Below are 20,287 nucleotides of genomic sequence, written 5' to 3' on the forward strand. Positions count from 1 at the left end.
TGGACTAATAGTTTTTTACTAGGGTGGAGTATGATTTAATGAGAATGTTCAGTATGATACTCTCTGCATGAGGTAATATTCTATTCATTTTTTGCAGACATATTCATTGCCTTATTTTTTTATAGAGTATAAATTTTAAAGTTAATGTAGTATCATCCTTCATAGCTTGGTGATATACTATTCTAGAATATATTTGAATATATCTAGTATGTTTTAACATATTGAAAAGATATTTATCTTAATATTTACCAAGTGCCACTAAAGTAGTAATTAAACAGTGGTAATAAAAAAAAAATTGTAGCCATAATTAGAAGAAAATGTTTACTGGAATTTCTAACATATAAAATATTTTACAAATATTTCTTTTCAATAACTTGGCAGTAATGTTTGGCTTCTTAGAATAGAAACCTCCATAATAACAGTTGTTTAAGATAATGGAAGTTTGTTTCATTCTTTTGTAAAAGATGTCTAAAGGTAAGTAAGCATCTAGGACATGTATGATTCGTTCATGGTTATCAGATACCTAGGAGTTTTCTGTCATTCTGCCCTCTCTCCCATCTTAGTTCTTCACTTCTACTCTCAAGATCACTTGTGGTTCAAGGTAATTGTTGGACCTCCAGATGTTGTATCAGCATTTCTTGCAGCAGGAAGTGGTAAGGGAGGACAGTCTCTTTTCCTTTTAAGTGGTGTACCTCTTTGGCTTGCATCTCACTAGCCAAAGCTTAGTCACATGGCCACACCAAGATGCTAGCCAGGATGGAGAATATAGTTTTTATTCTGTGTAGTAACATGCCAGAAACGAAAAGAAAGCTCAGATACTAAGGAAGAAGGGGAGAATGGATACTGGCATATGGTTTGTTGTCCTTGCCTCATGGGGCCATCATGAGAATCCTTGCCCATTTTTAACCTTCTCAAAATACATTTACGTACATGCATACCTTGGCATACACACCCCCACCATACTAAGGATACTTGTGAATGAAGACAGTTTTTTTTATAATTCCCCTCTAGTTATATTTTATTTGCTTACTTTTAGAGATGATTTTTAACTATTTTTCACAAAGTTAATTTAGAGAGACTAATGAAACACAAGTTTTAGATTGTAGGAATAACAAACAAGAATTTCTGAAAAGCCAGTGAGAGTATTATCTGTCTGAGGTCTTTGTTTTCATTTTATCCTTTGCCTCTAAGTTCTCTAACAAGTTTCTTCATTTAAGTGAATTAACTAATAGTGTGAGATATATAAGGTTCTGCATTTGAAGATGTTCTGCCTCCAAATATCAGTATGTCTCCTCTGTAGAACATCAGGAAAGAAGTGGGAACTGCTGAGATAGTAATATGTGAAGTAGAACATTTTCTGCATTTAAATCTTAGAAGACTAACAACTTGGTTGATACTTACATTACCAAAGGAAACTTTCAGTGAGGAAAAAATGAGCAGGAAAATATCCTTAGATTGATTTTTTTAAAAAATAATGCTAAATATCTTAATTTAAAGTATCTTTAAAGATACATATCATAAAGTTCTAAATATTTCTGAAAGATCCTGAAATTTCATGATCCTGAAAGGCGTTCTTTGTTTTTGATTTATTGTAGCCTAAATAAGGTAAGAATTATAAGGAGTTAAGATAAAGATAATGTAGGGAAGTTCTGGGAACATAATTTGAATGATGCCCCTCTCCCTTTTATTTCCTACTTTTATAATTTCTCTCCTGAGGGATATGGGTGCAGGGCCCCATGGGCATATAGGAGCATAAAGTGAAGTTGCTGAGTTGTGTCCGACTCTTTACAGCCCCATGGACTGTAGCCTACCAGGCTTCTCTGACCATGGGATTTTCCAGACAAGAGTACCGGAGTGAGTTGCCATTTCCTTCTCCAGGGGGATCTTTCTGACCCAGGGGTTGATCCCAGGTCTTCCGCACTGCAGGCAGACGCTTTACCCTCTGAGCTAGTAAGGAAGCCCCGTCTAGGAGCATAGAAGTCTTTATTCTAACTGAACTCTAGGGAGAACTGGAACAGCGATTGCTTTCATAAGCTGAGCAATTATCTGGAGGACGAAATCAGAGACCTAGGCTGAGGAGCAAATATGGTGAATCTTGAGAAGAGCTTGTTGGTAGTGGTGGTGGTGGTGGTGGTGGTTTAGGCACTAAGTCATGTCCGACTCTTACGATGCCATGGACTGTAGCCCTCCAGGCTCCTCTGTCCATGGGATTTCCCAGGTAAGAATGCTGGAGTGGGTTGCCATTTCCTTCTCCAGGGGATCTTCCCAACCCAGGAATTGAACCCCAGTCTCTTGCATTGCAGGCACACTTCTTCACTGCAGGCAGACTCCTGCACTATAGGCGGATTCTTTGCCAACTGAGCTATGAGAAAAGTCCTGAGACGAGCTTAGCAGTCCTTAGAGATCTCGGGAAGATCAATACATGCCTTCTATGAGTGTGCCAGGGTTCCCAGACTCTCAGGAAGCCATTAAGTAGCCCAACAGATGGTTTTACTGTTGGTGAGGCTTGAGAGACCACAAGAAGACTTTCTCAGCTTAAGCAGGTGACTGGCAGCCTGTTTATTTCTCTACAGTCAGCTGAGCCTCAAAGAACTAGTGAAAAAAAGCTCTTTGGGATTCAGTTGACTGTTTAGGTATATTAAATGATGACAGTTCTATGAATAATGGAAGTTGAAATGATCTCTACTCCTTATGGGGGCTTCCCAGGTGATGCTGGTGATAAAGAACCTGCCTGCCAATGCAGGAGATGCAGATTCGATCCCTGGGTCAGGAAGATCCCTGGAGGAGGGCATGGTAACCCACTCCAGTGTTCTTGCCAGGAGAATCCCATGGACAGAGGAGCCTGGCAGGCTACAGTCTATGGGGTTGCACAGAGTCAGACACAACTGAAGTGACTTAGCACACATGTACTACTCCTTATGGAGCAGCAGTGGAATTCTCAGCTGATTGTAGTAATATTGTGTAATTCTTACAGAGTCGCCTATTGGATTTTCTGTCTGGCAGAGAATACGCAGTAGATGATGAGACTGATTTTTCTGAACCAGTATCACCAATGAGTAAACACAGCCAGGAAAATGAAAAGGTGAGTAAATGAAAGCTGGATATGATCCTCTTCAAATCACTATGAATTTGATTGTGTATTACAGTTATTTTTTTTACTTTTTACAAGTTTTTAATTTGTTGAGTAAAAATATTTGCAAAGAATAGTACATTAGAGACTGGCAAGAGCATGATATCAATAATAATCAGTTTATTGTTTTGTACCATGGTAACAGGCACTGTGCAAAATAGGTATCTCTCTAAGTATCAGAAAAGTAGTTAAAGATACAGGTTGCCAGAGTTCTTTGAATTTTTGTATTTGGTATACTTCCCAGTTAGCATTTTAAATGGTTGATTCTTAGGAGGATATGTACAATTGAAAAATCTGTTCTCTACTCTTTGCAGCAGAACAACTGATGTATCATGAGTTCTGATAACAGGATTTGTTGTGCAAACAAACCATAGAAAAGTAATACAGGCTTGGTCTAATGTAATTTGCCTTCAGTTGAACAGTATACTAGATTCCTAATTACAGTAGTAATCTCTGGCTCCCCCCCTCTCCCCCCCGCTTTTTTTTCTTTAAACTGCTCCTTGAAGCTTTTGAAATCTTAGTTCTCAGACCAGGGATTGAACCCTGGCCCTCACCAGTGAAAGTACGGAGTCTTAACCACTGGACTACCAGGATATTTTCCAGATTGCAGTTTTAAAAATATATTTTATCACTGTGGGATTCCCTGGTAGCTCAGATAGTAAAAAATTTTGGTAACGTGGGAGACCTGGGTTCGATCCCTGGTTTGGGAAGTTACTCTGAAGAAGGGAATGGCAACCCACTCCAGTATTCTTGCCTGGAGAATCCTATGGACAGAGGAGCCTGGTGGGCTACAGTCCATGTGGTCTCTAAGAGTCAGACATGACTGAGTGACTAACCCTCAGGTAAATACCTGTATGCTTACTTTTTAAACTGAATAATGTACTTTGTGTTCTTCCCAGGTGGCTCAGTGGTAACGAATCCGCCTGCCAAGCAGGAGATGTGAGTTTGATCCCTGGATGGGGAGTATCCTCTGGAGGAGGAAATGGCAACCCACTCCAGTATTCTTGCCTGGAGAATTCCATGGACAGAGGAGCCTGGTGGATTCCAGTCCATGGGGTCTCAAAGAGTCTGACACAACTAAGCTACCAATAAGCCTGGTGGGCTACAGTCCACGGGGTGGCAAAGAGTCGGACACGACTGAGCGACTTCACTTCACTTTAGGTACATCCTTCGCAGTCCAGTGGTTAGATTTCTGCTTCCACTGCAGGGGGCGTGAGAGTCAATCCCTGGTCTCACAGGTGAGCTAGGATCTCACATGCCAAGTGGCAAAGCATTGTTCCTCCCCACCCCAACCCCCCAAAAAAGAAAAGATTTAAATGTCACTTCAAGATGACAGTTGAAGAGAGTCAAAAGGCTGTGTATCACTAACATACTTGCTTTATTTTTTATTCTCTTTTTAAATTGAAAATGTGGTATGTTAAAATGATTTTTTAAAAGATGAACACTGAAAACTTGATCTCCTTCCCACCCTAGGTGTCCAGTCACCTTCCACAAAGACGGTCCCTTAATAGTATTTTATGGATCTTTCCAGAAATGCCATTTACTCTTTTAAGAAAAAATTTAAAAATGAGGGCATAACAAACTCAAGTTGTCCTGAATTTGTGAGGTCTTTCCAATATAAAGATGTAGTTTTTCTTTTGCTGTCAAAAAAGATCTAGTGATAGTCTGACACTGTAAATGTCCCGTTTCCCAATTACGTTTCACCACATGGTTTTGAGCGTGCATTGATAATCCTGGTATGAATCAGTTATTATTTTAGAATTTGCAGAATGGTTAGTTTCCAAGTCTGTCATGTCTTTGCACTAATTTGCTGTCATTTCTCAGTGAAGAAGAGCTTTATCTCATTAACTGGGATGAAGTGCAGTTCCCTAAAAATGGCATGATCGCTATTTAATTCTTTCCCTTTAATTACCAGTTTAGGAGTTAGTGTAATAGTTACTTATAGGAAGCAAATAGATTTTTTTAATATTTTCTTTCTCTTTTTATGTGTGTTTATATTACTATGTACTTAGAAATTTTTATTTATTCAGAATTTTAAAATCAATTAGTCATTAATCTTTGGTGCTAAAATGTAGAGGTCCACTTCAATTTGGGCCCTCTTAGACTTTTGAGCACTTCCTTCTTTTCTGGTACAAGAAAATATCCAAGCCCACCTTTGATTGTTTCCTGCTTAGGCATAGTTTCTTTTAGTGATTGTAACTGTTTTCTCTTGCTGGCTTGTTTTTTCCTCCTACCTTGACAAGATGCTTACCAAATTGCCTCATCTTTTCTTGTGATACTTAAGGAGTACTTTCCCCCTCAAGATGGTAGATCACTTATTGATCTTTTTGATCTATCTTAAAGACTATAGGGAGGAAGCAATAATTGTTATTGTGCCTTTTACTTAAGAGGATTATACATGTAAAATGACCTAAATGACCAGCAGTGAGGTCCTGCCTGTTCTAATGGAAAATCCTATTAAGGAGCCTCTTAAAAAATTGTATCTTATGTGGAAAATGGGTAGATTATAAGAATGTACAGCTTTATCCCAATTTATTTCTCTATTTACTAGATGAATTTATGGAAGGGATATAATAGGTCTTTGTTAGAAGAAACAAAAAGAAATTATAAAAGTGATTAAGAGAGCTCAAATAATGGGGTTTATGCCAGTTGCATATAAGAATCCAGCATAACTCAAAGACCCTAATATTTGTAGCTTCAAATTCTGGGAGTGAATTATATAAAGTTATCACCACTAAACTTATTTTACAATAAAAAATTATCTTAAAGGGATAACCATGAAAAAGGATTTTATTAATAGCCTACAGGAGAACTGGAACGAACTTTTTGTGTACTTGGTACATAGAAACTGAAGGCCTTCATTGTAAGCCTTTAGTTTTTTATTTAAAAAAAAGGGAACCCTCTTACACTGTTGGTGAGAATGCAAACTAGTACAGCCACTATGGAGAACAGTGTGGAGATTTCTTAAAAAACTGGAAACAGAACTGTCATACGACCCAGCAATCCCACTGCTGGGGATACACACCAAGGAAACCAGAATTGAAAGAGACATGTGTACCCCAGTGTTCATCGCAACACTGTTTACAATAGCCAGGACTTGGAAGCAACCTAGATGTCCATCAGCAGACGAATGGATAAGAAAGCTGTGGTACATATACACAATGGAATATTACTCAGCTATTAAAAAGAATGCATTTGAATCAGTTCTAATGAGGTGGATGAAAATGGAAGTAAGTCAAAGAAAAACACCAATACAGTATATTAACGCATATATGTGGAATTTAGAAAGATGGTAACGATGACCCTATATACAAGACAGCAAAAGAGACACAGATATAAAGAACAGACTCTTGGGCCCTGTGGGAGAAGGCAAAGAGAATAGCATTGAGAGAATGGCATTGAAACATGTATATTACTATATGTGAAATAGATTGCCAGTCCAGGTTCTGTGCATGAGACAGGGTGCTCAGGGCTCGTGCACTGGGATGACCCAGAGGGATTGGATGGGGAGGGAGGTGGGAGGGGGGTTCAGAATGGGGAACACATATACACCCATGGCTGATTCATGTCAATGTATGGCAAAAACCACTACAATATTGTAATTAGCCTCCAATTAAAAAACAAAAAACAAAAAAACAACAACAATGGTAGTTTCTTAGTGTTAATCCTCTACTTTTAATCTTTTGCCTTCTTGGATTATATTTTCTGAGAGATTTTTATCCACCAGTTAGCTGATGAATTCAATTTTATGAGGACTATTAAAGTAACAGCCATCCTCTCAACCATTTTTCTGTTACTTGCAGAATTCTAATTTTTCTTTTGCAGAGTATTTTTGGAAGGCAATATATTTCTATTAAAATTCCAAAATAAGTTTTTGGGCTGTATTCTTGCAAACATATATTTTGATCACCAAGTGTGCCTACTAATGCCACACCAGTTCCTCAAGTAGATGAATGGAATGAGTTGGGGAAACACTGTTTTTGTTTCCTTATTTTATTTTGCTTCATTTTTTTCCCCCTGAAGTATTAAACTATTGCTTTAGAAATTCTGTAGTAATGAAGGGAAAAATAGAATAAAGGCCACAAAAGAAAATAATCAGTTAAATAAAAAATTCTACAAGTATATTAGTTCTAGTCCAATTTTTTTTGTTCATTAAATGTAAGAATTTATGTATTGACCAAGAAATAAAAAAAATACTTGTATAAATTTTAATCTCAACTTAGAAAAACTGACTTTCTTTAAATTAAGATTGAGTATATATGCATTTCAATAATAGTTAAGGGATAGGAAAAGAAACTTGAAGTTCTCAGAAAGTTTAAATAAAATTGTTCAACTTCTAAACAAACATTGCAAGTATTTTGTGGTATGGATAGAATCAGTTTATTAAACAAATAAATGGAACAGTATCTTTATTTTTGGTATCTTGGTAAAAGCTTCAATCTTGTGGATTTTTTCAATTTAGGCCCTTGCTTCTGGATATCATAACTGTATTTATGTGGAATGCTTTTCCAGAGAGCCACTTTAAAACCCACTTGCAAATACAAGAGCAGGGAAACCATAACTGCCATGTTATCTGACCATAATGATAGGGATAGATTTCCAATTGTAGCCATGAGTTAAAAGAAACACTCTGTGAGGACTCCAAGATGTTTTTGCCTGATGTTTTCCTAACATCACAAAAGGACAGAATTTTCTAACTCTAAAGAAAATCTCCTATAGCTGGAGATGTGAGAGTTTAAGCCCTGGTTTTATACCCAGTGAGGATCACACATACACATATTGGTAAACTCTCATTGTTTTTGGACAGGAGAAGCAAAGTGAAACAGAGATTGCATGAAATTAAATGTAGAAAGAGTAAAAAAGTTTCTAATTACAATGTCTCTTTTCTCTGCTCTGATTTTTGGGAATTTGTGTCACCCTTGCTGTGTGTTTTAGACTGTTGCACTGTGAGGTTAAAATGGAAACTTGTATTATAGATTCACATGATATATTATGATTTACTGTGAAAGTAGAGATAAAAGGACTTTTGAAATAAAGCAGAAAACTATGTTATACCTTTCATTAAAATAAAATTTTAGAATAGATCTTAAAGATGATTTTAATTTAGTTGTACCTCAGTACTTTTCTTTGTAAGCCAATGTAATAAAAAATATGTAAGCACTAATTTGATCCCAGATAAGGGCTTCCCAGGTGATGCTAGTGGTAAAGAACCCACCTGCCAATGCAGGAGACATAAGAGACATGGGTTTGATCCCTGGGTCTGGAAGATCCCTCAAAGGAGTGCATGGCAAACCACTCCAGTATTCTTGCCTGGAGAATCCCATGGACAGAGAAGCCTGGTGAGCTATGGTGCATTGGGTCGCAAAGAGTCAGACACACCTGAAGTGACTTAGCACACAAGTTTTTGTTATTAATTTCAATTTTGAAATAATCTAAAAGGGCCAGCTACATGTATTAGTTTTTCCTTCATTTACCATTGAATAAAAGCAGATTGAGAACCTATTAATAAAAATGGATTAATTACCTGCTATAATGCCAGTTATTCTTTTAGGCCCTGAGGATACATCATTTGCTCTCATGGAACCCATAAAATAGTAGAAAGACTTAAGAAAACAAAGTATTAGAAAGTATTGATACTTATGTAGAGAATTATAATTGACTGATATGCAGAGTTATAACAGGTAATAAGAAGGAGAATATGTGAATTGCTACTTTATACTGGAAAGTCGGAGATCTTCTCTGCAAAGGTAACATTTAGTATCTTTAATACTTAAGAAAAATAATTTCGTAGAGTTAATATTCAAACTGTTTGTTTTAATCAGATTTGCTTAAATTATATTTTGAGTCCATATTTAAGGTAACCTTTTCCTGTCCATTGAGATTTTTTTAATTGACCTTGACTGCCTCCCATGTTTCAATAATTTTTTTTTCACATAAAACTTAAGTAATCCCAAAGCATGTTATCTTTAAAATTGCTTTTAGTATGTATATGAACTTGAAGCTTCCTTAATAATTGTCTAAGAAACTTTCTATTGATTTGTAAGTTTTTATTTCTACCTTTTAACTCTCTTATGCTTCTTAATGAGATTAGACAGAATATGAAGAAATCTTAATTTTAATAAGGAAAATATTTTCTTAGAGTTTACAGATGATAAATTATTGAATCTTTAGCTAAGTTATCAGTCACTGCATAGTTTATGAATTTCATAAGTTTTGAACACAAGTTGAGGTTAGCCTTTCTGAGTCCATTTTCCTAAGATAATAGCCAAGGGGAGGATTTCAAGTGAAGATTCTGAGAGAAACATCTAAGAATTAAAAAAAAGAAAATAAAAACTGGATTCCAGAGCAGGGTGAAAGTAGTTGAAAGGGTGAGAATAAGATGAGAGCACATACAGGTAATTTAATTTTGATGAAATCCAATTTATCAATTTTTTTTCATATTATGGATTATACCTTTGGTGTCATATGTAATAACTCTTCCTAATTCAAATTCATGAAGATATTGTCCTGTTTTCTTCTGGTACATTTAGGTCTGTGGTCTACTTTGAGTTAATTTTTATAAAAGATGTGAGGTATAGGTGAGGTTCATTTGTTTTATATGTAGATGATCAATTGCCGCCACTCTCTGAGTTGGGTGTCTTCCTGGACTGTTCTGTTTCATTTATCTGAGTGTCTGTCTCTTTGTAAATACTGTGCTATCTTTTTTTTTTTTTAACAATTTTTATTTACTTATTAAAAAGAAATATTTATAATCTCAAGGTTGAGAAGGCTTCTTAAGACCCAGAAAACAAAAAAGATTAGGGAAAAGATTAATGAATTTAATCATTACAAAGCATAAATTTCTTGACCTGTTCTGTTAACAGTAATAAAAAGTAAGCAACAGACTGAGAGAAGATCTTTGCCGGGGTATAAAAAGAACTACTGTTAATAATAAGAAAGCAAACAAATTACACAATAGAAAGTTATGCAAAAGAAAGAGCAGTCAATTAATATGAAAAAAAATAAAGATGGCCACCACAATTTTAAAAAGGTGCTTAGTCTTCTTGGTAATGAGAGGAAATAGGTAAAAATTTTAGTTTTACAACACTAAGCATTAGCCAGGGTATAGGAAAATGGGAACTCTCCTACACTATAGGTGAGGGTATAAGTAGGTACAAGTGAACAACACTTGGCAGTATGTATTAAAATAAAAAAAGTAGTACAGTAAAAACACTCAACATGTATACTGGGAGATCATGTATTAGAATATACATGCAGCAATGTTTATAATAAAAATTTGGAGGAATCTAAATGATCCTCATTAGGGGAATGACTAAATTGTAAGGTTTTTATATTAGAATGCTTATATTAGTGTTTATATGAAGACAGGTTAAGTCCATCTTTATAGGCCTGAAAATTTCCTGATGCTCATTATGTAATATTTTTTCCTTTTTTTCACAGAAGGTGGAATTAAATTGTAACATATTAGCAATTTATAGTAAGATTTGTGTGTTTTCCAAGAATATATATACTCCTGTGAGAAGTCTTTTCATTAAAACATATTTTCCAGTCTATTTAAAGTATCTGTTAAAAAATAAGAGGGGGAGCACCCCTTAGTGCCTCAAGGAAATAGGAAAGTTAAGACTGAGTATCACTTAGGTTCCAAAGTTTCTGCCATGGGAAGGAAATCAATACTATGCCATCTTGACTACTGTAATTGTAATTTTTAAGATCATGTCTCAGCATATTTAATATGTTGTTTCTATTTCTTCTGGCTTACTTAATTTTTGATGATCTGTTAACCTTATCTTGCATATGTAATATGTCATTTTGCTCTGGCTGCTCTTAAGATTTTTCATCTTTGGATGTCAGAGTTCAATTGTAAGTTACAGGAGTGAGTTTCTTTGTGTTTTCCTGCTTGAGTAGCTTCTTAGATCAATAAATTGATGTTTTCCATCAAATCTGGGATGCTTTTGTCTATAATTTCAGCAAATATATTTTCTGTCTCTTTCACGCCTCTACAGAGATTTCAATTACAGATACGTTGATTCTTTCTTCTTTTTTTTTTCCTTCTCTTTTGTTTTTCAGATTTGGTAATTTCTATTGATATATCTGTATGTTTGCATAGTTTCTTTTACTTTCTCCAAATTGCTGTTGAGCACACCTGGCAAATATTGTGTTTTGGTTACTGTACTTTTTATCTCTAGAATTTTCTTCCATTATAGTGTCCACTTTTCTGTTGTCATTTCCTCTCAGTCACCAATAACATACTTTGCTTTAATTCACTGAACACATTTTATTTTAGTTCTTTGACTATAGCAGTTTCTTTGATCTTCTTTCAGCTAAATTCTAATACGTAGGTCCACTTGGTGACATTTTCTATTGACTGCTTTTTATCATGAAAAGGAGTCACACTTTCCTTTTTCTTTGACTGTCTAGTAATTTTTGGATGAAACCAAGACATAGGTAGTATTTTATACAAACTCTAGTTTTTTCTTGTGAACATTGGTTTTTTGTTCTGGTATGCAGGTGACTTGCCTGGATTCCAACTTTATATTTTGTCTCCTTGGTGGCTTGCAGCTTTTTGAATAACTCTCTTATGATTTCCCTTTACTGTGTGTGTGTTTTTTTTTCTTTTTTTTTCAGCTTGGCTTTTGTAACCTTTCCCTCTGCCTGCCAAATTTGGCAGTTAGCCAAGTATTTGGGAATGATATGGAGCTTATTCTTTCCATGGATTCCTTTTTCCTAGGGATTTTCCTGAATTTTCCAGTTGTTCGGACAGGTTTTGGCTTTGTATATTTAATATTTCAAGCCTGTCCAGCTTCAGCTCTCTGTCACTTAAGCTATACACAGTTGTGGAGTGCACTTGGTTTAAGAAACCTTCAGACCCATAGCTCCAGTTCTTTATAACTCAATCTTTCTAGCATATATTTCTTTCTGATTACTGTCTGTGTTTTAGATGGAGCCTGTGAAATCTTCCCTATGCTTGCATAGTTTTGCTGTCAGCTAGGGATTTTGGCTATTTATAATCTCAGTTGTTTCCAGAATTTCCTATTTTAAATTTCTAGCTGTTTTCCCAGCCCTGAATTCTAATCTCTGGCACCTTTAGTCACGTCTGTTTTCCACAGCCACAGTCATGAAACTTGGGCCAGTAAACCTCAAACTTAATTCATACCCTTCTTATTGCAATTCTTTTAAAACCAAATGTTTCTCCAGCTTCTATTTTTTGGATACTTCCCAGTATCTTTTAGTAGTATTTAAAATTTTTAATTTAGTATTTAATGTTTGTTATTTAAGGGGTTCACATGATCAGTCACTATTACTGGAAATCACAATTCCCCTATTATTGAATAACCACAAACTTGAAATTCTTACCCTATTTGTTGCAGTTCTTCTAAAATTAAGTTCTTCTCCAGCTTGTGTCTGCTCTTGGATGCTGTCCATGTCTTTACATAGTTAGGTTTTAAAAAATTTACCTAATATTTTGTAGTTGTTACCTGTGGGAATTCATATTATTAATTCTGTAGTAGTAGAAGTTGCAAGGCCTTGAAAAGCTATGATTAGCTAATTTGAACAAAAAAGATCTTTGAATGCCCTGGTTTATCATTTGACTGTGAAGGATTATTCATATATGAAAGAACTGATGAACATATCAAGTTCTCCCAAATATTATTTTTATCTTGTGCTTCAACAGTCTATAGTTCTGTGTTTTAGGGTAGTTAATGCCAACAACAGCTACTTGCTATTATTTGCTAACATTTGGTTGAATCTCTTTTAATACTCAGTTGGTTTCTTGGTATTATGAAAGTCAGTATCTTGTAATTCTTAAAAAATTGAGCAATTTAACTTCAGCCCTTATATCTTGCCCTGTAAAGAGGCATGGGTATAGGACCAAATAGTGCCCATAGGCCCGTCCCTTATGCTTCAGGGGACTTCATTATTGGTTACTATTTAGTGGCAAATGTATGTAGGGGAATGAGATCAGGTCTCATCAGAAATGCAGCTGTACCTTTTATATCATTTCTAAGAAGACATTTTCCAGCAATTATGATAGTTGTTATTTATAGATTTTCATTGATGGCAAGTTAGTTTCATGAGCAAGGATATGTTCTTTGTTCAAACCAAATTTTTGGTTTATATGGCAATTCTCATTTCCCAAAGAGCTGAGTAAGCATTTGTCATTGAATGATCATAAGTATTTTACTGCATATTAAAAAGATTATTTGTGAATTTAGAAATCTTCAATAAAGGAAATATTTTATTGTACAGGTACAGTTACTAGCAAAGAAAATTATCTACTCATATTTAAACCTGCTAGTGAATTCGAAGAATGACTTGGCTCTGGCTCATATTCTCAATATTCCTGATAGAGGACTTGGAAGAGAAGCCTTCACTGATTTGAAACATGCTGCTCGAGAGAAACAGATGTCTATCTTTTTGGTATGGACATGTTATATTTTCAAGATTTTTTAGAGATTCTGAACTGTGGATCCATGTACCTTAATGTAGAGTTCTTGTAACTATGATATAACAACTTTTAAATTGTGAATATGTGTTCTGCCTCATGTATTTGAAAGTCTTCGGTATTTTTTTCCTTACTATATCCTTCAAAGTTAATAAGGGAATATTTTCTAAAGCAGTGTTTGCCTACATGTGTTCTGTAGAATGCTAGTGCAGTTAAATTTTCCTGAAATAAATAATTTCCAGAGGCAGAATTTCCTATTAAGTGTTCTTTGAATAAATATTTCCAAGGGCAAAAAGTTGGAAATCATGTATACCCTTTTTGGATATACAGAACACATGAGTTTATATCAAAAGCTCTGAGAAGTCCTGCCATAAGGAACTCGGCTTAAGTTAACCTTGCTATTTAATTTGTTGTTTCCTAAATAATTTAACTATGGAACTTTTCTCAGATTATTTAAATTTCAGAGATTTTTCTTTTTCTTTCTTTGGATATACTTTGGAAAATGCAGCTTTATAACATTTTGTTTTTGATGGAGATGGCCTAATGTATAACCATCAAGCATGTATTTTTTATCATAGTAAAAGCAAGGCCTTTTGAACTACACATGGTCAAATAATCCTGAAATGTGAAAGCTAGATGGGGCTTAGTAATTATCTCATCTAAATCTTTATTTTACAAATAAAGAAGCTAAGATTTAGGAGAGTAGAATTAATTGTCCAACCTTGAATAACTCAACACAGTTGGCACTGAAAAATCCCTTTGTTCCATATAACAATTCCAGTAGCCAGTAGTTAATCTGTTGAAGAATATATTTATTCTTTATAGAATATCACTGTCTAATGCTTTATAGACAGTGATATACTTTCTTTTATTTTTTTGCTGCTGCTGCACTGTAAAGCTCCCAGACCAGGGACTGAACCTGTCCCTTCTACAGCGGAACTGTGGAGTCCTACCACTGGACCACCAGGGAATTCTCAACAGTGATATACTCTTGGGAACGTACTCTTATGCCCTTAATTTGTCCCTAACTCGACTCTTCAGTCTCAGTTTCTATCTGTATGTTGCCATCACTCTGGCTAGCACAGCTTCTGCATGACACCTGTTTTTTTTTAATTTGCTTCTGAATGAAAATGTAGCATGAATCATAAAAAAATGAGTCACCTTACCTATATACATAGAAATGTGTAAATGTGCCTAGGTTCATAAAATAAGATGTAGTTTTACTAAATCATTAAACATAACCATCTGTTTTAAATCATAGGTGGCCACATCGTTTATTAGAACAATAGAGCTTGGAGGGAAAGGATATGCACCATCACCATCTGATCCTTTAAGGGCACATATAAAAGGATTGTCTAATTTTATTAATTTCATTGACAAATTAGATGAAATTCTTGGAGAAGTCTCAAATCCAAGGTATGACAAATATGTGTTATTAGTCTGTCTTTAAAACTTCACAGAATCAAGTGGATAGAAAAATAGGAGCTATTGAGATGATCAAACATCAAACCAAACTAGGAATGAGAAACAAAATGTCCAGATAAGGAGGATGGCAGAATTTAGGAAGGAGGGATAAATTAGGAGTTTGGGATTAGCAGATACAAACTATTGGATACTATATACGAAACAGGTAAACCACAAGGTCCTATTGTTTAGTACAGGGAACTATATATCCTGTGATAAACTGTATTGGAAAAGAATATGAAAAAGAATATGTGTATGTGTAACTGAATCCCTTTACTGTACACCAGAAATGAATACATATAAATCAACTGTACTTCAGTTTTTAAAATCTAGATTAATAAATTATAATCACATGGCTATTCCACCTAAATTCAAGATAAATACTCAATTTAGAGAGGAAGAAACTGAATTTAGTCACATTGTTGTTAAGTAGCACAGTTGGGACCTGAATTCAGTTCTGACCCTGGAACCCATTCTCTTAATTGCTGTTTCTTATTCTGTGAAACTTCTTTCCATTTTAAGATTCCAGGAAGAATTATACTCAGGATTTTGTTCTGAATTGTTTCCTTCTATCGTCTTATGCTTGTGCTAAATCACTCAGTTGTGTCGGACTCTTTGTGACCCTATGGACTATAGCCAGGCTCCTCGGTCCATGGGGTTTTCCCAGCAAGAATACTGGAGTGGGTTGCCATTTCCTCCTCCAAGGAGTCTTCCTGACCCAGGGATCAAACCCACGTCTCCCGTGTCTCCTGCATTGGCAGGTGGATTCTTTGCTGCTGAGCCACCAGGGAAATCCCTATTTTCTTATATGGATATCTATTATAGTGAAGTGAATTTGGAAGAGGATTTGAATATGACTTATAGTCAATATCAGTGACATCTTCTGCACATCCAAATAATATATTGACTGGCCATTTCTTCTCAGACAGCAGATAATTAATTTTATTTTTCTTTTTTTTTTAAATTTTACTTTATTTTTAAACTTTACAATATTGTATTCGTTCTGCCATATATCGAAATGAGTCTGCCACAGGCATACACGTGTTCCCCATCCTGAACCCTCCTCCCTCCTCCCTCCCCATACCATCCCTCTGGGTCGTCCCAGTGCACCAGACTCAAGCATCCAGTGTCGTGCATCGAACCTGGACTGGCGACTCGTTTCATATATGATATTATACATATTTCAGTGCCATTCTCCCAAATCATCCCACCCTCTCTCTCTCCCACAGAGTCCAAAAGACTGTTTATTCATCAGTGTCTCTTTTGCTGTCTCGTAGACAGGGTTATTGTTAGCATCTTTCTAAATTCCATATATATGCATTAGTATACTGTATTGGTGTTTTTCTTTCTGGCTTACTTCACTCTGTATAATAGGCTCCAGTTTCATCCACCTCATTAGAACTGATTCAAATGTATTCTTTTTAATGGCTGAGTAATACTCCTTTGTGTATATGTACCACAGCTTTCTTATCCATTCATCTGCTGATGGACATCTAGGTTGCTTCCATGTCCTGGCTATTAGAAACAGTGCTGCGATGAACATTGGGGTACACGTGCTTCTTTCAATTCTTGTTTTCTCAGTGTGTATGCCCAGCAGTGGGATTGCTGGATCATAAGGCAGTTCTAGTTCCAGTTTTTTAAGGAATCTCCACATTGTTCTCCATAGTGGCTGTACTAGTTTGCATTCCCACCAACAGTGTAAGAGGGTTCCCTTTTCTCCACATCCTCTCCAGCATTTATTACTTGTAGACTTTTGGATCGCAGCCATTCTGACTGGCGTGAAATGGTACCTCATAGTGGTTTTGATTTGCATTTCTCTGATAATGAGTGATGTTGAGCATCTTTTCATGTGTTTGTTAGCCATCTGTATGTCTTCTTTGGACAAATGTCTACTTAGTTCTTTGGCCCATTTTTTGATTGGGTCATTTAATTTTCTGGAATTGAGCTGTAGGAGTTGCTTGTATATTTTTGAGATTAGTTGTTTGTCAGTTGCTTCCTTGGCTATTATTTTCTCCCATTCTGAAGGCTGTCTTTTCACATTGCTTATAGTTTGCTTTGTTGTGCAGAAGCTTTTAAGTTTAATTAGGTCCCATTTGTTTATTTTTGCTTTTATTTCCAATATTCTGGGAGGTGGGTCATAGAGGATCCTGCTGTGATGTATGTCGGAGAGTGTTTTGCCTGTGTTCTCCTCTAGGAATTTTATAGTTTCTGGTCTTATATTGAGATCTTTAATCCATTTTGAGTTTATTTTTGTATATGGTGTTAGAAAGTGGTCTAATTTCGTTCTTTTACAAGTGGTTGACCAGTTTTCCTAGCACCACTTGTTAAAGAGATTGTCTTTAATCCATTGTATATTCTTGCCTCCTTTGTCAAAGATAACGTGTCCATATGTGCGTGGATTTATCTCTGGGCTTTCTATTTTGTTCCATTGATCTATATTTCTGTCTTCGTGCCAATACCATACTGTCTTGATGACTGTGGCTTTGTAGTAGAGCCTGAAGTCAGGCAGGTTGATTCCTCCAGTTCCATTCTTCTTTCTCAAGATCGCTTTGGCTATTCGAGGTTTTTTGTATTTCTATACAAATTGTGAAATTATTTGTTCTAGCTCTGTGAAGAATACCGTTGGTAGCTTGATAGGGATTGCATTGAATCTATAAATTGCTTTGGGGAGTATACTCATTTTCACTATATTGATTCTTCCAATCCATGAACATGGTATATTTCTCCATCTATTAGTGTCCTCTTTGATTTCTTTCATCAGTGTTTTATAGTTTTCTATATATAGGTCTTTAGTTTCTTTAGGTAGATATATTCCTGAGTATTTTATTCTTTTCATTGCAATGGTGAATGAAATTGTTTCCTTAATTTCTCTGTTTTCTCATTATTAGTGTATAGGAATGCAAGGGATTTCTGTGTGTTGATTTTATATCCTGCAACTTTACTATAATCATTGATTAGTTCTAGTAATTTTCTGGTGGAGTCTTGAGGGTTTTCTATGTAGAGGATCATGTCATCTGCAAACAGTGAGAGTTTTACTTCTTCTTTTCCAACTTGGATTCCTTTTATTTCTTTTTCTGCTCTGATTGCTGTGGCCAAAACTTCCAAAACTATGTTGAATAGTAATGGTGAAAGTGGGCACCCTTGTCTTGTTCCTGACTTTAGAGGAAATGCTTTCAATTTTTCACCATTGAGGATAATGTTTGCTGTGGGTTTGTCATATATAGCTTTTATTATGTTGAGGTATGTTCCTTCTATTCCTGCTTTCTGGAGAGTTTTTATCATAAATGAATGTTGAATTTTGTCAAAGGCTTTCTCTGCATCTATTGAGATATGGTTTTTATTTTTCAATTTGTTAATGTGGAGTATTACATTGATTGATTTGCAGATACTGAAGAATCCTTGCATCCCTGGGATAAAGCCCACTTGGTCATGGTGTATGATCTTTTTAATGTGTTGTTGGATTCTGATTGCTAGAATTTTGTTAAGGATTTTTGCATCTATGTTCATCAGTGATATTGGCCTGTAGGTTTCTTTTTTTGTGGCATCTTTGTCAGGCTTTGGTATTAGAGTGATGGTGGTCTCATATAATGAGTTTGGAATTTTACCTTCCTCTGCAATTTTCTGGAAGAGTTTGAGTAGGATAGGTGTTAGCTCTTCTCTCAGTTTTTGGTAGAATTCAGCTGTGAAGCCATCTGGACCTGGGCTTTTGTTTGCTGGAAGATTTCTGATTACAGTTTCAATTTCTGTGCTTGTGATGGGTCTATTAAGATTTTCTATTTCTTCCTGGTTCAGTTTTGGAAAGTTGTACTTTTCTAAGAATTTGTCCATTTCTTCCACGTTGTCCATTTTATTGGCATATAATTGCTGATAGTAGTCTCTTATGATCCTTTGTATTTCTGTGTTGTCTGTTGTAATCTCTCCATTTTCATTTCTACTTTTATTGATTTGATTTTTCTCCCTTTGTTTCTTGATGAGTCTGGCTAATGGTTTGTCAATTTTATTTATCCTTTCAAAGAACCAGCTTTTGACTTTGTTGATTTTTGCTATGGTCTCTTTTGTTTTTTTTGGATTTATTTCTGCCCTAATTTTTAAGATTTCTTTCCTTCTACTAACCCTGGGGTTCTTCATTTCTTCCTTTTCTAGTTGCTTTAGGTGTAGAGTTAGGTTATTTATTTGACTTTTTTATTGTTTCTTGAGGTATGCCTGTATTGCTATGAACTTTCCCTTTAGGACTGCTTTTACAGTGTCCTACAGGTTTGGGTTGTTGTGTTTTCACTTTCATTCGTTTCTATGCAAATTTTGATTTCTTTTTTGATTTCTTCTGTGATTTGTTGGTTATTCAGCAGCGTGTTGTTCAGCCTCCATATGTTGGAATTTTTAATAGTTTTTCTCCTGTTTTTGAGATCTAATCTTACTGCATTGTGGTCAGAAAAGATGCTTGGAATGATTTCAATTTTTTTGAATTTACTAAGGCTAGATTTATGGCCCAGGATGTGATCTATCCTGGAGAGGGTTCCATGTGCGCTTGAGAAAAAGGTGAAATTCATTGTTTTGGGATGAAATGTCCTATAGATATCAATTAGGTCTAACTGGTCTATTGTATCGTTTAAAGTTTGTGTTTCCTTGTTAATTTTCTGTTTAGTTGATCTATCCATAGATGTTAGTGGGGTATTAAAGTCTCCCACTATTATTGTGTTATTGTTAATTTGTCCTTTGATACTTGTTAGCATTTGCCTTACATATTGCGATGCCCCCATGTTGGGTGCATATATATTTATAATTGTTATATCTTCTTCTTGTATTGATCCTTTGATCATTATGTAGTAACCGTCTTTGTCTCTTTTCACAGCCTTTGTTTTAAAGTCTATTTTGTCTGATATGAGTATTGCTACTCCTGCTTTCTTTTGGTCCCTATTTGCATGGAAAATCTTTTTCCAGCCCTTCACTTTCGGTGTATGTGTCCCCTGTTTTGAGGTGAGTATCTTGTAGACAGCGTATGTAGGGGTCTTGTTTTTGTATCCATTCAGCCAGTCTTTGTCTTTTGGTTGGGGCATTCAACCCATTTATGTTTAAGGTAATTATTGATAAGTATGATCCCATTGCCATTTACTTTATTGTTTTGGGTTCGAGTTTATACACCCTTTTTGTGTTTCCTGTCTAGAGAATATCCTTTAGTATTTGTTGGAGAGCTGGTTTGGTGGTGCAGAATTTTCTCAGCTTTTGCTTGTCTGTAAAGCTTTTGATTTCTC

At 35.5% G+C, this 20,287-nt stretch overlaps 1 protein-coding gene across 4 annotated transcripts in view; it reads left to right on the top strand.

The window, feature by feature from the left end:
- PARPBP (PARP1 binding protein) overlaps window positions 1–20,287 on the top strand; it is a 68,362-nt gene that overhangs the window by 12,484 nt on the left and 35,591 nt on the right. For 3 of the 4 annotated variants that reach the window (XM_086401038.1, XM_086401039.1, XM_086401040.1), the window contains 3 exons: window positions 2,975–3,082; window positions 13,379–13,549; window positions 14,836–14,990. In XM_086401038.1, coding sequence (XP_086257164.1) covers window positions 2,975–3,082; window positions 13,379–13,549; window positions 14,836–14,990 — 434 coding nt within the window. The remainder of the gene's footprint in view (window positions 1–2,974; window positions 3,083–13,378; window positions 13,550–14,835; window positions 14,991–20,287) is intronic. The other variant, XM_086401041.1, reaches the window with a different exon arrangement.

This window comes from Bos grunniens, chromosome 5, assembly GCF_055505025.1.
Source record: "Bos grunniens cultivar Pamir isolate PY7600 chromosome 5, Bosgru_T2T1.0, whole genome shotgun sequence".
Taxonomy (NCBI): Eukaryota; Metazoa; Chordata; class Mammalia; order Artiodactyla; family Bovidae; genus Bos; species Bos grunniens.